At 40.6% G+C, this 16,862-nt stretch overlaps 1 protein-coding gene across 2 annotated transcripts in view; it reads right to left on the bottom strand.

Annotated features, from left to right (window-relative positions):
- Positions 1-16,862, bottom strand: part of atg7 (ATG7 autophagy related 7 homolog (S. cerevisiae)) — a 72,126-nt gene that overhangs the window by 28,925 nt on the left and 26,339 nt on the right. For both annotated transcript variants that reach the window (XM_030052126.1, XM_030052128.1), the window contains exons 13-17: positions 13,265-13,459; positions 11,335-11,580; positions 9,844-9,959; positions 6,606-6,681; positions 2,776-2,856 (exon numbers count right to left, since the gene is read on the bottom strand). In XM_030052126.1, the coding sequence (XP_029907986.1) occupies positions 2,776-2,856; positions 6,606-6,681; positions 9,844-9,959; positions 11,335-11,580; positions 13,265-13,459 (714 nt within the window). The remainder of the gene's footprint in view (positions 1-2,775; positions 2,857-6,605; positions 6,682-9,843; positions 9,960-11,334; positions 11,581-13,264; positions 13,460-16,862) is intronic.

Raw genomic sequence — 16,862 nt, 5'->3', positions numbered from 1 at the left:
AAGGACGCAGCAAACTCAACTATTTCTAATCTTGTAAACACTACATTGTGAACAAAAAAATCTGTGTTGAAATCATGTTAATAAACAAAAGGAACCTCGCTGTCAAAACATAAACATTTGAGATTTCAACACATTCACATTTTCAACACATACCTGGATATAACCATAATCATAACCATATAACATCAAACATGAGTTTAACACTACAATTTGTCAAAAAAAAAAAAAAAAAAATTTTTTTACTGGGGAACAACTCAAATGGCTCCCTTGTGATGTGTGTACTTCATATGTGTGAGTAAATGCCATAAGGAAATGTGAGTGTGAATCATGAAATAACATCTGAAAATTTTCACTCTGAGATAAGAAATTACATTCGCAGACACTGACACCTACTTTTATAAAGTGACTGCAAGTATGAGAGTAACTTTTTGACTGAATACCTTCATATCACTACTATCTATAGACTACTAGTGCTTTACTAAGATATCTTTTCTCTTGTCATGATATCGATATATTTTTCACTCTATGTAAACATACCCGTGGCAGTAGAACAGAGCTGGTACCTCTACTAATGAAAGAAACAGTAGCAGTAATGAATCAGCAGTAGAGAGCAGTTGAGAGCAATTTTGCAGGAATATATGTCAAAAATAGCAAAATGTGTCATTTTTTAACACCAAGGCACTGCTTTCACAACAGAACTAACATGTCTTTACAAAGCATTTGTTTATCTCTGATAAACCAGGGCCTTGCATTAATTGCAGTGTTACCTGAGGAAGTAATATTACATCATTATTTCATTGAAATGGCACAAATCACCGAGTGTAGATTAGATTCTGAGTTATCAAAGGGTTGTAACACCTTCATAGAGAACGACTGAGAACTCAAGTTTGTGCTAGTGATCTGTCTGTTAGTAAAATGTCTGTTACAATTTATTTCTGAGCTATAAATTCAAAACATAGTTTTTGCTATTAATAGTAGTAGCATATTTGGTAGTATTAGGACAAGTAGTTGTAGTAAGAGGTGTCTGGCATGGTTTTAGACAAAGCCACGTCACTAGCTGTGATTTACTCTCTGGCATGCAGTTTTATTGGCCTGCAGCCCCAGAAGGAGTTAGGAAATGCACTTGTGCGCGTGCGCGCACACACACACACACACACACACACACACACACACAGTGAAAAGCCCCAACTCTACAGAAACTGCTCTAGCCCAGTCAGGGGCTGAATTGTTTGGTTTCCATAGTGACCTGGCAGCACACAGCTGACTGCAGCAGGAATAAACACACACACACACACACACACACACACACACACACTCACAAATCAGTATGAACACGGGCGGACAGACAAAGGAATGGACAGAAGGAGGGAGGGGGTGAGAAATGGGTGAGAGAGAGAGAAGAGGAAAGGTGGGAGGGGAGGATATGAGGGAGGAAACAAGGGGACAGAGAGGAAAGGGGGAGAAGGGAAACAGGAGGAGGGTTAGGGTGAAAAAAGAAAAAGAAACATGGAAAGACAGATACGCAAAGGCAGAGAGAGGGGAGAGAGAGAGAGAGAGAGAGAGAGAGAGAGAGAGAGAGAGAGAGAGAGAGAGACAGAGAGTGTGTGGGAGGGGGTTGCTGAATCAAAACAGAGACATAATGACCAGTAATACTACATCACCTCCGGCTTTGCCTGCATAAAGGACTGTGCGTCGCAGCAGTGATGTTCGACATGTGGTAACACACGTTGTTTGTGACTGCGTACTCTTTACCAAATCACTATCAAACCTTATTGAACCCCTCGAATAATTTAATCCATCAAACGTGCAGAAACATAACACGTAAAGATGGGGAGGAATGTGGTAAAGAAAAATGTATTAACATGTTTCTGAAGCAACTTATTTAGAGAAAATCTGAAACTTTTAGATTACAAGCTGGCCCACTCCGGCCCCTCTCCCTCTCTCCCTCTCTCCCTCCGTCTCTCTTCACATGAAAGTGATAGATCCGCAGCTTTATGACCCCTTTATAGACACAAAGACAGCATTGAGATCAGGAGGGAAACAGAGAGTGAACCAGCCCTCCACTCATCACAGAACCCTTTCTTCAGCTCTGTATTTCCTCTCCTCTTTTTTTTTTTATTCCTTCTCACTCCCTCTTTAACTTGGTTTTCATCCCCCACCTCCCATCCAGCCTTACACTGCTCTACACCAGCCAATCAGATCACTGGACCCTGTTAACCACAAGGCCAACTGGAGCAGTGATTGGCCCGCTGGGTCTGGACCAATGACAAAGCGGGAAAAAGACACCAGCGGAGTTTCGCCCACCCCAGTTGGCTGATTTTGGAGATGTGAACCCTTCAACACCCCATTTGCGTGCACGTACACACACACACACACACACACACACACACACACACACTGCAGTGGTGGGAGCTAATGCCTCTCATACGACAGTCAGTGACATCAATGAGCAACTGCTGCCTGATTACTACCATATGGTTTCACCAGCTCCTCTGTGTGCGTGTGTGCGTCTTCACTATTCCTCAAGGAGCAACATTTCAACACAGCTCCAAGAAGTTAACAACAATGTGGAAATGGGAGCGCTGGGAATCCCCCTGTTACTGCTAAGGCTGCATTTTATGTTTCAAAAACAACATTATACAGCAAATCATTCTCATAGTTCTACGCATCTGTCTGCATCCATTTTTCCTTTCTTTTTCGAGTAAAGCTTTTTCCTTTGCATCAGAACAAAACTAAGTTTTGTTTATTCTGTACCATACTGTTTTTGCAACTTACGATGGGTGAGCAGGCGGTGCATTTGTCAAAGGCCAGACTGGCAGGCAGGACATTGTCAAACCTGGACAGAAAGCCTCGGATCTGTGGGGGAAGGGAACAGAAAAGCACATCAACATTGATAAAAGACAGCATAGTCAAACATAATTTGCATGCATAACAGACAATTTATTCTAAATTATGTGACTACAAATCTTTTCCATGTGAGACAACTCAAACACATGTAAATTAAGGAGAAGAAGAGTTAAAGTTTGGGTTTACTGTGTAGCAAACAGGTGCTGTTTGCACTGCAAGCGATGCTGCTGATGATGTGTTTGTTCTTTATGAGCAACAGTTTGTGAAACAGTAGTGAAGTAGAAAACTGTTCAGGCATTTTGCCCTTGACTTAGTCAGAAGGGTTGCTCAATGAACGTAGGAGCTGAAAATGTGAAAGGATTTTGACTTCCTGTTGCCTTTTGTTTTTTAAGTATGCTGAGAGCTCCCTCTGCTGGAGACAAACAGCATTTTCAGGCAAACATTTCTGCTGAAAGCCTCCTCTCCAATGTATGACTAATTACTTTCGTTATTATTTACACACCCACCACCACCGCCACCCCCCAGCAGCACATGGAAAAACACCACTCATCACAAGTGTCTCTCTTTCATCACTTCCCTCTTCCTCTCATTCCCACATCCTCCTGTTTTTCAGTAAAAGCTCCCCATCATTTTTTTCTGATGACGCAAAACCTCAAATGACTTCCTGACTACAATTATCTGGTGGTGAAACCAACAAACTTACATTTGCAACCAATTACCGTATAATGCACACCCAAGTGAGTGGGGGTGAAGCTTCAGGATTTAAGCCTTTGGCTGTGCTATTTGGGTGAACTAGGAAAAAAAAAAAGAAAAGCTTGCACCTGCCTTACTATTGGCCTCCATCTGAGTTCAACCAGCATTTTTCCTTTTCTCTTTGTGTATTTGGGTGCCAGCTCTATGACATCTGCAGTAACCCGCATTCATATTCTTTCATGAGCTCAATTTTGCACAATCCCAGGCTAAATGATAGCCTCTGGCTAAGGTTAAATAACATTTTCATCTCAGAGAGGGAGGTAGATAATGAGTAAGGTATTATATGGCACAGTTCAGTTGACTGATTTATTGATTAGCTTCATTAATTCTCATTATTTCGCTTTTCTTTTTTGTTTCCATTTCTGTTTCATTTCAGTTAGTTTCCAGAGTGGATTTGCTCGTTTCAGTTTAGTTGTTTAAAAATGTTCCTTTCAGTTTAGTTTTTATTAGTTTCAGTATTAGTTTTAGTTTGATTTTTTACTGTAATGTGGAAAGTGTTTATCAGAATAGGCATTCCAATATAAACCCAACACTTTGTGAAGGCAGTTGATTCCAGTCATGTCGACACCTCAGCTGACAGATTTGACCAAATTGACAAAGATTAAAACTAAAGACATTCTCTGTATATTTTTTATTTTATTTTTAGTTAGTTTTGTAAGTACATAATATTGTTTCGGTTAATTTTCATTTTTTCATAAAGTCTAGTCTCGTCTAGTTTTTATTTCTATTTCAGTTGACTAAAATATTTTTCCACATGTAGTTTTTAGTTTTTTAGTTCAGTTTAAGTTAAGTATAATATAACCTTGGCCACCACAGAAAAGACAAACAACCCAGAAGACAAACAGCAACGACTCTGAAAGAAAAAAATTAAATAAATATAAACATGTAAACAACATCACACTGCATTAGTTAGCTATAAGTTTTCATTAAAAAAAAAAAAAAAAAAAAAAAACCCTGACAGCAGCAGGAACAAAGACCTCCTTAGCTTTTGAAGAACCGGGCTTACTTAATGAACTTTTGCAGTATTTAAAAAAAACTACACAATAATTTTTTTTTTCATAGTGTAAAACAATCTGCAGCTTTGTTCTAGTCCTTGTTTGTATTGTAACATCTAAAGATCTAAAGACCAGCACCAGTCTACCTTATTTATGAGTCTCTTACAGAGCATGTTCATTTGTTACAGATGTTCAGTCTAAGGTTTATTTCACTTTGTTTCATTTTTCTTTATTCCTTTCTTCTTTTGCTTTATATCTTCTTATCTGTGTGCTGTATCTTAAATGACCGTGTTATACAAGCCAATATGAAGAGGAAGAGCATCAGAGGGAAAGTGCACCAAGAGAGCAGAAAGCAGCTCTATGTTCTGAGGTTATATTCAATGTTAACCACCAACATACTTCATTTACCCAGACAAAAAACAATAATGCTACAAACGATAACAAAATAAAGACATGTAGTTTCTGTATGTCACCACAGGTTGTCACTGTGGCCCCACAGAAAGAAAGCCAGCAGCTTCAGATGGCTTGAAAACAGTAGCTTTTTTTCAGAACAGATTATAGATTACTGCAAAAATTTGCATTCCTGGCATAATATATACATTGCATGCACTCACACGCACATTCATACTCTAATACATATTATTCAAATGTTTTTTTTTTTCTCTCTGTCTGTCACTCTTTATCCAATTCCATCCCCTTAATATGTCTCTGATACACACAAATACATAGCCTTCATACAGACAGACATAAAGACAGACACAGACACACCACATTTACATCCCATTTTTCTCTGGATTATTTAGTTGAAATGCAATCAGCAGTAGGAGTGGAAAGCAAACAGCTGAGATTCTCAGAGAGATAGATACTGATGATGATGCAAATGGTGACAGTGAAATGTATAAGTATCTGAGAACAGTGAGTCAGCAAAAAGGCACAGCTTGTATAGCTGCAACCTGTCCCGTCTCCCACCATTTGGCATCGCGCCTGATTGAAGACCATTTCACATATTCAGTCTTCTATAATGCTAATGCTTTTATTTTGATGACCTACAGGTAATCGTATTACCACCCTAAATGACTACTTAACTTTTGAACTGATTTCTGCTATTGCACTGGAAATACTTGTGTACTTTGTCAGATATCAGACCTATTGACCTGGCAAAGGACTGAAAAAAACAAAAACAAAAACAAAAAAAAAAAAAAACATTATTCTATTTGGAAAAACTCAACAGGAGCTGATTTAGCTCTTGATGGACATTCTTCAGTAAGCAGGCAAAACAAAGTCCAAGCAGCGGTCACCACCACATGTTATTAGACAAATAAATTGCTAAATAAATAATAAATTGCTTTATTTGTCTTTTCAATGTAGCACTGAGTTTGTGAATAGTTTCAAAGGGAGGTGTGGTAAAAATTCACAAAACCCCAGCAGAAGTGTGGATACAGTGTACACCTACTCTAGTCACCACACTAAGAGACCTGTGGTTTGACAGCAGGAGTGTATCATTCAAAGAAAGAAACAAAGATATGCCTATAAAAGCACTGCACAAGGGCACACACACACACACACACACACACACACACACACACATATATGACCACAGAAAGGGACAGAAAGGTGTACACAGAATGACATGCACATACATACCACACACATTCTTTACCACCCTAAGAGAACTCTGCTTATTTCTATATCAAACCCATTGGTGTATTGTATGTTATGTATGTGTGTGTGTGTCTTGATAAGTGATCAGTGATCAGTAATTAAATAAGTAATTAAATAGGGATCCAGTGCACAGCCAAACTGTAGAAACAATTAAGTAAGACAACAGAAAGGCTAAAACATCTCTTCATCTCTTCATTTTTTTTTTTTTTTTTTTTTTTTTAGAAAGGTTATGGAAGTTATGTAGAGATTTACAGGAAAATATTTAAACAAGATGACAGGGCATAACACAGGAGAATCCTGGGGAAAAAAGGAGGGTTGACTGTATGTGTGCGTGTGCGTGTGTCTGACCTGATGTGGCACTAGGCCGAGGGAGGTGGGAGGTTCATTCATTCTGTCATCACTGCTGCTGGCCACTGCGTAACCCCTAGGTTGAGGGAGAGAAAGAAAAAGAGAGAGGGAGAGAGAGAGAGAGAGAGAGGGAGAGAGAGAGAGAGAGATAATTTAGTCATCAGTCTGTGAACTCCCACTGTCGTGTCTTCTCTTGTTGTTACCCTCCTCAGACCTTAAAACTGCCTGCTCTGCCACACTCACTGGGGCTTTGTGCCAGCCAAGTGGCATTTTCGTCATGAGCATGTAGTTTTCTTTTTTTTAACTGCCTGCTCAATTTTTACTGGTGCCGCCCACCTGCTAGGACCACGCCAGCAGTGCACAGCACAGAGCAGATTCATGTTTTGTGCTATTTTCGTGGCTTTACCAAGAGATACACAAGAAAAGATCCTTATTCAAAAACATACTGACCGTTTTTGTGAATAATATGTTGGCAAAGTTGATTTTCAACATAAATCTCTCACGCAGGAAAAACTAAGATGCAATTACTTTCTTTTAATCTAATTACATACACGTGGCAGTGTGGTGAGTGATTATGACCCGACAGAGAAGTGTCAGCATGTGCCATGACGCACATCAGCGGGGAGTGGGGACTGCGGAGGCGGCTGAATTCTCTACACATGTTAAGGACTGGGTGGTGGACAGCCCTGCTGCCGTAACCAAACTCTCCCTGCAGTTCCACTTCAGTTTGGCTCTTTGCCTAATAGAAAATGCGTAAGAGAATGTGTCCTTAAAACGTACTGGATTATGTAAATAATGCATCTGATGATGATGATGATGTTCTTGATTCTCTTAAAATAAACTGGAATATGTAAATAATGAATCTAAAACAAAATTTGATACTTGTATTTGATTGTTATTCATGATCTATTCAGCTGTTTGTTTTGTTTTTTTTTTGGACTTTGTTACTTTTTTCATGATTTGTTAAGATGTTTACCTTGATTCTATTGTAATGGCTTAATGTGGATATGTAGTTAATTTGATACATTCTTAACTGTTGTAGTGTTTTAGTGTGAATATGTGATTAATGTGATACACTGTTGAGCCGATTCACCTGTCTGGAACACACTCTGTGGCTCCTGATTGGTTAGCTGCTAAATGTGGATTGCAAACAGGTGTCGGTGAACCTCTACTTTGTGATGCCTTGATGGTCTAGATTCCCATCCTGATGAAGTCAGAGGCCGAAACATGTTGGCGATTCCCACATAATCCAATATATAACTTTTTTAACTACAAGAAAGACGTGTCCGGTTTTCAAAATATTTTTTGTGGCTCTTTGCCTAATATAAATGCACTGGCGACAATCCTCCTAGAACCAAAGCAACACAGTAACCAAATGTACCATCTCCTCCCACTCTTAACTCAATTTAAGATGCCGTACATTGGCTTGTGGTGATTCTGCACATCCCAAACAAGGACATCAGTTTACTCTTGAGAAAAGCTTTTGTGGCAGATCTGCCCTGGACTCACAAAACCGTCAGCGTCCTGCTCTAAAAATCAAGGTAAACAGGTGATTTGATTGGTCGTGATGCCGCCAGCCCTTACTGATAATGTATTCCTCCTAATCCTGCTCTGTTTCCAACTGAGCCTCAGGTGCTCGCACTGGCCACGAAATTACAAAACATCCATTTCCAAGGCCTGTGCACCCACGCCATGTGCCACTGACTCATGAAGATATGCCCAATATATGAGAATGATATGCTTTCCTGTCACAAAACATTGAATCTGGCGATATAAATGATACTTGGGACTAAGATGCTTGCTTAAACATGAAGACGTGGTATTTTCCAAGAGAAAGCATCTGATTTTGTGAATGTCATCGTCTTGTTCACATGTCTGTTTTAAGAGATCGGCTTGGTAACAGTTAGGGGATTGGTCTCTCCACAGAATATCCGAACAAGGACGAAAACATTAAATCTTGCACTGAGTAATACAAAAAGTCTGTCAAATTGCTGCCAACATTAATCCCCAAGCCACAATTTTAAATAGGATAAAGTTTTCCTAAATAAGATTCTGCAAGAAAGCTGGAGTAAGGGCCTTAAAAGGGGGGATGTCAGGGAAGAGAGGTGAAGGGATGGAGGATACAGATAGAGAAACGAGGAAGAAAATGAGGTGAAAGACAAGACTGAGGCAAGACGTGAAGGTATTAGTGAAACAAGAGGGGGGTATGCAAGGATGGAAGGACAGAGAGAGAGGAAGAAAGGAGAAAGTTGAGAATGTTGGGGTGTGTGCTGACTCTCCTCCCCGGCTCTACTTCCTAAGCTTTTTATCCGGGTAAGGCAGAGCAGCTCCATAACGGCTTAATACATCTCTAAACACTCAGACAAAATGGCTGCCTTATCAGGCCCAGTAAGCGACCACTTTAGTTTGCCTTTCCCTGACACACACACAGCTCCACAGAGACATGTACACACACACACAAATACACACTTCACAGACATGAAAGCATCCCCATCAGGCTCCTCCACCTGAAAAGAAACACTTCTGAGAGTCAAAAATACAGAGCGGACACAAACTGCCGAGTGAACTGCACTTGAGAGCTGACTGAATCACAGTGTTAAGGCCTTTGATGCACAAAGGAGAGAAGGACTATGAATGCTAATAGAGCCTCTGCTGCTGACAGAAAAGTTTTTAGAATAAATTCTGGGAGCTGTGCCACAACAAAACTGAGCATGGTCACTACATGTGGTGCAGTAAGAGTGTGGCTCTCAGCCAAAAGCAATTGAAGAGCTTTCTTTCAAAAAAAGATATCAACCTATCTACAATAATTCACGCCTACTCCAACAAAATACCAGTACACCACATTGCACACCACAGATCAAACATATGAGTCATGTAATGACCTCTGCTTTCATAATAATTTTTATGTACATCTTTTATTCTCACATATCTGCACATATCACATAACTGCACAAATTTCAGGTGGTAAAGGTTTTCCAAAATGGAGATGTATTCTTGTTTTGAATCTGAAATCCCCTAATTGTTTGGAAAATTCATGCATAGTATCAAACAGACAAGAGATGAAACTTTTGTTTAACAATGTGACTTCATTTCTACAGCAGTAATTTGTGATGAACTACAACCAGTTTAGGGTTGAGTGGCTCACTTGTGATTATAACCTGGGATCTGCTGCATGGAAAACACTTCTGAGAGTCAAAAATACCACCAGCCTACATAAAGAGAAGGCTGCTCTGCTTACCCCTCACTGTGCTGCAGAATGGATACCATCATCTCGACGGCCAGGGCTCCGGCGATCATGGCCAGGCCTGGTCTGCTGACTGTACACTGCTGGTCCAGAGTCCGATCCCTGGTCGACTAGTCACAACAAAAAACAGCAAGGGAAAATAGCAAAACACTGAGAGTATAAAAGCAGGACTCACATAAAACGTCACAACACAAGGCAGTTTCTTCTGGACAAAGGAAAGAAGAGCCTCAGGCAGAGAAATTACCAATCATCTGAGGAAGGTGAGAGGTATCTTTTTACAATTTGGTCATTTAGCTAATCTAGCTAGTCTAGCCATTCCCAAGTGACTGATGATGAGTGAGCAGTTCGGGGTCCAGTTTCTTGCTAAAAGATTATCACACACTCACTGGCAGTTATATAACACTGTTAGACAGGGGACTTCACAGTAATGGTCTAGTGTTACTTACCAAGAGCACCCGCCCCTTCAAAATTACAAAATCTTAAGGTTTAAGTTTTCCACAAAAAAGTCTTTGCCTTCAATAAAGAAGGAAACCCGTATATGCACATACACACGTACATACAATATGGCTGGAGTCATTTCAGATTCTCAGCCTGTTTCATTTCCTTGCAATTCTAACAGCCGACCAGTGATGTGTCATGTTCTCACAGCTCTTACACTGCAGACACAGCTAACGCAGCTAGACACCTGGCACTGTGTCTGACAATCTATTGTACATTTGTGGCGTATCTTTAACTCGTCTACAACAAAAGCAGCAACACCAGAGCTTAAATCAACAGATACTGTTAACAGGAAAATATGTATCTGTATATTTTCATTGGATGACTTTCAATTTTATTTAGCATTTTGATGCCAAAGTCACATCCATACATAACATTTATCCAAGTCACTGACCTAAAGTCAGTGACAACAGGATGAGGGGCAAATCTCTAATTTGAACTTTACAGCCAACATTAACAATACTCTGTGAGGCACATGGCATTTAAAGAAGAGGACTCAATAGGGCTCAATCTGGCTTTCAACGGCTGATGAGTGGCTGTCACAGACTACTCATATCGAAAGGTCAGACGAGGAGAAAAGGATGGAAAAGACAGAAACAGAGAGAGTGAAACCCAGACACACAACGTGAGGTGTGTGTGTGTGTGTGCGTGTGTGAGAGAGAGAGAGATAGAGAGAGAAAGAGGGCGAAAGCTAAACTAAATCTTCCAACCTCTGTTCCTCTTCATTTACAACACGTTTAAGGTTTCAAAAAGCTATCACTTAGTAGCATAATAGTAGCATTGTAAGTGTAATGTACATAATCACAAATGCATTCTGCCAGACTAAATTTGAGAGCAACTGTTCCTTAAAAATGCCTCCAAGTCTCTTTGCTTGCTTTTTGTTTACTCTGAAATGTTTCGATAATTTTGCAGGCACATTTGTTTTTTGTGAATGCATCATATTCTAAAATGAATGAATATGTGTGTGTGTGTGTGTGTTTTCCTTACATCGCCAGGTGCCACCACATCGTTGCAGAAGTAGCAGCCCAGCTTGTGTCCCGGGATGTTGGAGAACAGAGAGGATCCTGGGACAGAGGGCACTGGGCCGGCAGGAGTGGAGGAGGAAGAGGAAGTAGAGGAACACGAAGGTGAAGAGTCTGCTGCCTCAGAAACATTGTGATTGGCTGGGGGTTTCTTCAGTCCGTGTCTCATCACTACAAAGGTGTCAAAGCCAAGAGCAGCGTTCACCACGAGCTAGGGAGAGTGAGCGACAAAGAGAAAGGAGGAATAAACAAAGAACCAAGAGCTGCAAAAGCACAATTTCATCTGAGCCAAAGCATAGAGTTAAAAAGAGGAACGCACTCTCTGGGAAATAATGATGACAAAAGGTGCACTTTGCCGAGGCGTAATTAAACGCAAATCTTAAATAGCATTAACTTGACAGAGAACATTTTCAAACTCTCTCTAAACAAACAGGGGACATTTGAGCAAATTAAGTTAACAACAAAATGGCTTGTCCGGCAATTAGTAAAAGTACAACACATTAGCCCATTTGCAAAATTAATGTCTCACAGCATTAGAAGGCTCTTTAAAATGTTGATAGCGTTTAGAATTTCAGGGAAGCAATCAAAATAAATTGCTGTGTCATTTTGCTGGGAACTTAAAAAACAGTTTCACTGCAGTAATTGGACAAATTTCCCCTCAGCAAAGCTAGCCATGAAGAAAACATAATCTGCAGTCCCGAAAAACACTCCACTGCATACAGCAAACTATGACTGCTGTCACCGATACCACTGGAGGCTTTAAAAGTTCCTGACAGACTGTTCAATAAACTAACGTCGCCTGGCAACAAATACAATTCAAACCAGTAAACAGAGAATTTGGCCAATATTATCTATCAACAATTTCAATTTCCAGGAACAGTGAGTCAAACAACTCCAATATCACAAGCTCAGAAAAAACAAACAAACAACACTGCACTGCAACAATGATGAGTCTGTTGTATTCATGTAGCAGTCAGATCTGCTGAAGGCTTCAGTCTAGATTTACAGACTACCGCAGTCAAAAGTCCTCTGTTTGTGTATATTGTGTGATTATAATGTAACAAATCAAACAGGTTTGTCATAAAGTTCTTTAAAACGCAAACAAAAGGACTTAACCTCAGTGCTGGATGTAATTTCTGGGCAGGCAACTTGAAAACTGATACTGTGCCAGTTTATGGCATATATGAAAAGCTCAAATCTTGATAGGGCATTCATTTGGAAATATGGTTAAAATTATGTCACAGCTGTCACAATTTTTAACTCACTTGAACATTCATTCACGCTATAGTGTAAACTTTGTTTATCATGGGTTCTGTGCAGGCCTGTGTATCAATACAAAGCAACACAACTTTATTGTCTGAACTGCTCCGAAATTTGTCTTGCATCATTAGAGTGCTACAGTGTCACATTATAGAGAAAAACAAATACTAGAAATAAAAAAAAAAACTAGAAATACACCTTAACACATTATTAAAGCTGCTGACTTCAGGTCCCAGCAAAACTATCAGTCACTATTCACCCTCATACACACTGGATGGTATAAGAACCAAAAAGCCTATGCCAGTGACCTTGTGAAGAACATTTGAGATGGACTATGAGTTTGATGTGCACAAGATGAGCTGGAACACACGGCTGTTCTTTTTTCCAAGCTGTTTGAACTAGTTCTGTACTATAAGGCTATATCACTGCTTGGATGTGATTTTTCATTCTCGCAATGAATCTTAGGCTTGCATTACACGATATCCGTTGCATTAAAAGAAACTTCTAGGATCTTTATCCATCCTCTGTCCTCACATTCTCTTGTTCATGAATTCTGCTTTGGCAGACAGATGCAGCATAAAATGTGCCAGGGAGGACAAAAAAAATGCACAAGCATGTATACTGTTTCAACCTACCTTCCTCTTGCTGGCTGCTATGACTGTGGGCAGCCAGCGGCTCTCCCTGGTATCCATCAGCAAGAAGACGACATCATGTTCAGCAATGAGCCTCTCTAGCTGCTCAACATCCCTCTGGGCCTGAGACAGAGTAGCCTGAGAGAAATTCACTGGGTGGCCTGGCATGGGGATGCTCATATTGTAGCCCTCTGCATTCTACAAGAGCGAGGAAAAGACAGGAAGAGGGGGAGAGAGAGAGATACACATCTTGGTAGCAGGTCTGGCAAAATATCCCATGGTATAATATGTCGTGTTGATATGTGTTGATTTCCTTGCATTGATAACATAAATAATGTTTCTTCCTTAATCAGGTTATCATACATGGTATCATATATGTGCACTAGAGTTCTCATATTCTACGGGTCGGGTCGGGCCTAAAATTTACGTGAATTGGGCGGGTCGGGTCGGGCTTCGGGTTCTGTGGGGGATTTTTTTTTTTTTTTTTTTTAATAAAAAAATAGAATTATGTGTTCTGTTATTGATCATGACGTTTCATTTTTATGTGACTGGTGGAGAGAGTGAGAGACTGGATTGGATTTGGAGGCTAAACTTTCAGTGACAGACAGACAACCAGCTGTGCGAGCGCAGCGCAAACAAGTGAGAGAGAGTTGCAGCAGTATCCCGCTGTGCTGGCAGACTCAGCAGCAGGGCAGGTTTTTGCTATGGGCAGTGCAACTGGGGGCGCACGGGAAAAAAAAAATCTCCAGTTTTCTAGACTACTGTATTGACCCGCACATGCCGCGGCACCATCAGTCGGCATCAGGCGGGTACCGGGCACCGTCCGATACCGCGCCCACCCGTCAGGTCTTCCGGATCTGACAGGTGAGCTGCCTGATGCTGGCCGGTGCCGCGGCGGGCCCGCCTGATACCGACTGATGGTGCCCTGGTGCCGCGGCCGACCGGCTCTGCTAAATAATGGCGCATTTGGCGATTTTTTTTTTTTTTTTTCGGGCTTTATCGGGCTGTCGGGCCTAAAGTTCGGCTAATTAGTCGGGTCGGGTCGGGCCTCGGGCTGGCCCAGTCGTGTCCGGGTCGGGTCGGGTCTTAATTTTCAGGCCCGATGAGAACTCTAATGTGCACTCATGGCAGTATTGAGGGGTGTCCAGACATGAAGATGCAAAAAAAAAAAAAAAAAAAAAAAAAAAAAAAGAGAGAGAAAGCATGGTCAGGGGCATGAAACAATTTTCACTATGAAAGCAGGGCCAGTCTGCATATTTTTAAGCTGGGCACAAAGGCCTTGTTCAGACTGCAGGCCAATCAGTTTCTCAAATCAGATCTTTAAGACAAACTGTTCACACTGTTATGTGCAAATCAGCAGGTCGGATCTGTGCGTCAAGACACCACTAACCTATCTGCAAGGGTTGCTGTGGTAACAATGTACGCGTGCACAAGTATCTACACTGGCATGAAAGCCACCAAAAATTTGCTCAGTTGTTCTGATGCACTTCCATCACTCTTGAATTTGATGTTGTTGTTTTGAGTCATGAACAACAACCTTTGTATTCCTAGTTCAGTGACCAGAGTGTCCAGACACATTTCTGGAAATCCAATTGGAACTGCATTTCAAACCACCTCTAAGTGTGGCTTGCATCCACATTGCAAAATCATATTTCATGTGTTTTTTTTGTTTGTTTGTTTGTTTTTTTGCTGTCCAGCCTTTCTAGAAACAATCTGACCTCAGCTAACATCTCAGTAAAAATGTATGAATGAATATTACAACTTTAGTTTCCACAATTAGCAATCATAAACAAATGGTATACAGTTAGCACTAAAACATTTCATTTCATGTAACGTCCACTGCAGTGGACTGCAGGACCAAGAGTACTGCTCATATTTTACCCTGCCATCAAATTAATTGCAGTTAATTGCATTCACCTGCCATCTCAGATGTAATCTGTCCCTGATTAGAAAAACTGGCAGACCTCTGACTCCTGAGGACCAGTACTAATAACCACTGGTTTAGATCTTCACATGCCGCCTGAGGAAGAATGCCAAGCTTGAAATGCCTTGCAACTTAGTAGCTGTCTTTCCAAGCCTATTTTGGATCCATCCTTTTGCTTTGAAGTGATCATGCCTTATAGCACCAGCGGCAGCATTTTTTGGAACATTTTACAGTTTCCTGCCTGTTCTGTTTCATTAAATCTTCACATAACATGCAGTAAAATACCTTGTATAAAGCACAGTGAAACATGGAATTGTCATTTTTGCATGCTCCTCATGTAAAATAGCTGCACAGGACCTTCACTTTAATCACTATGCCTGACATATGCAGAGATAAGAGAGGTAGAGATGTGGCCTAACTGGAAAGGCTTATTATCGAGCCGGCAGGTTGAAATACTTGGTGGTTACAGATCCAGATCAATAGCAAGGCAGATGAATTAATGATGGCCTGAGACATCCTGACCAAACTGAGGAAAGCGAGGTTTCAAATCAAGTGTAGAGGAGACAAGAAATAAGTGTGAGACAGATTATGTTTACTTTGCTGTGAAAATACCAGTTCATCTGCATTGAGGCTAAACATGGTTGTATAACCAATGTTTTTCTTGGGTTCCAAACTTTGTCCAGACCTTAAAATCTCACCTGGATTTGAAGATTTTGGTCAGTAATTCAGTATGTTATGCCTCAGCAATACAACTGTCAACAAGGCCACCACACTCTACTGGTTAGTAAAGTACCCTGCTGTGGCATTAAGTCAGTTTTTATATGTGCTCCTCTGCACTGATTTCAACCCAGTGGGCCCATGTAGGCATACACAGCCACCTGCAAGATGCACGCTTGAGGTGATAAATATGTAAATTAAGGTTCACCTTCACATTACAATTTACAGTTTTTGTCTTGGACTCCAGTCCATTTGTACTGAGCAAACCCAGGAATGTGCAGCCTGATAGCAAAGGCATCAAATAAGATAGGAATTAATGTCAGGGAAATTAATTACAATGTGCAATGTTTTTGATCGGCCTCTGAATAATTGTATGTTATGTAAATCAATATGGAAACTCTCCACATCCAAGTAATCGAGATGTAGCTCACTATTTGCCATATATGATGAAAGTAGCCTCCGTTCTGCGGTCAGGTAATGTTCAGAGACATTGCAGCCTCACAGAATATATGGTGGCCCGACAGAGTCGATTCTGATTTTAATTTCATGAAATCATACAAGCGAATTGAGTCCAAAAGAGGCCCAAACACAAATTAGGCAATAACCGATATCATTAAGATTAACTAAACCTTTACACACATGCACATGCACACACATCTCTGAACAGCTCCAGTGTGTGGATCTCAATCTATAAAAAGCAACAGACATACACACCCATAGTTTACAAGGTGCAGGGCCAAGAAGCATACAACAAAGAAGAAAAAAGCCCGCACACTGTATTGCTCCATACACACTTTTATTGTGTGACAAACAACATTTCAGTTTGCACTGGATCTTCACCAGTTTCAATTTGTTGTTACATAATAAAGGTGTGTATGGGGCAATACAGTGTGCAGGTTTTATTCTACTTTGTAAGATCTCAATCTATAAAAGACCCAAACTGTACAACATAACACAGTT

The sequence above is a fragment of the Myripristis murdjan genome, chromosome 5, assembly GCF_902150065.1.
Source record: "Myripristis murdjan chromosome 5, fMyrMur1.1, whole genome shotgun sequence".
In the NCBI taxonomy this organism is placed as follows: Eukaryota; Metazoa; Chordata; class Actinopteri; order Holocentriformes; family Holocentridae; genus Myripristis; species Myripristis murdjan.
The sequence above is the reverse complement of the archived record's forward strand: the minus strand, read 5'-3'. Positions and strand labels throughout refer to the sequence as shown.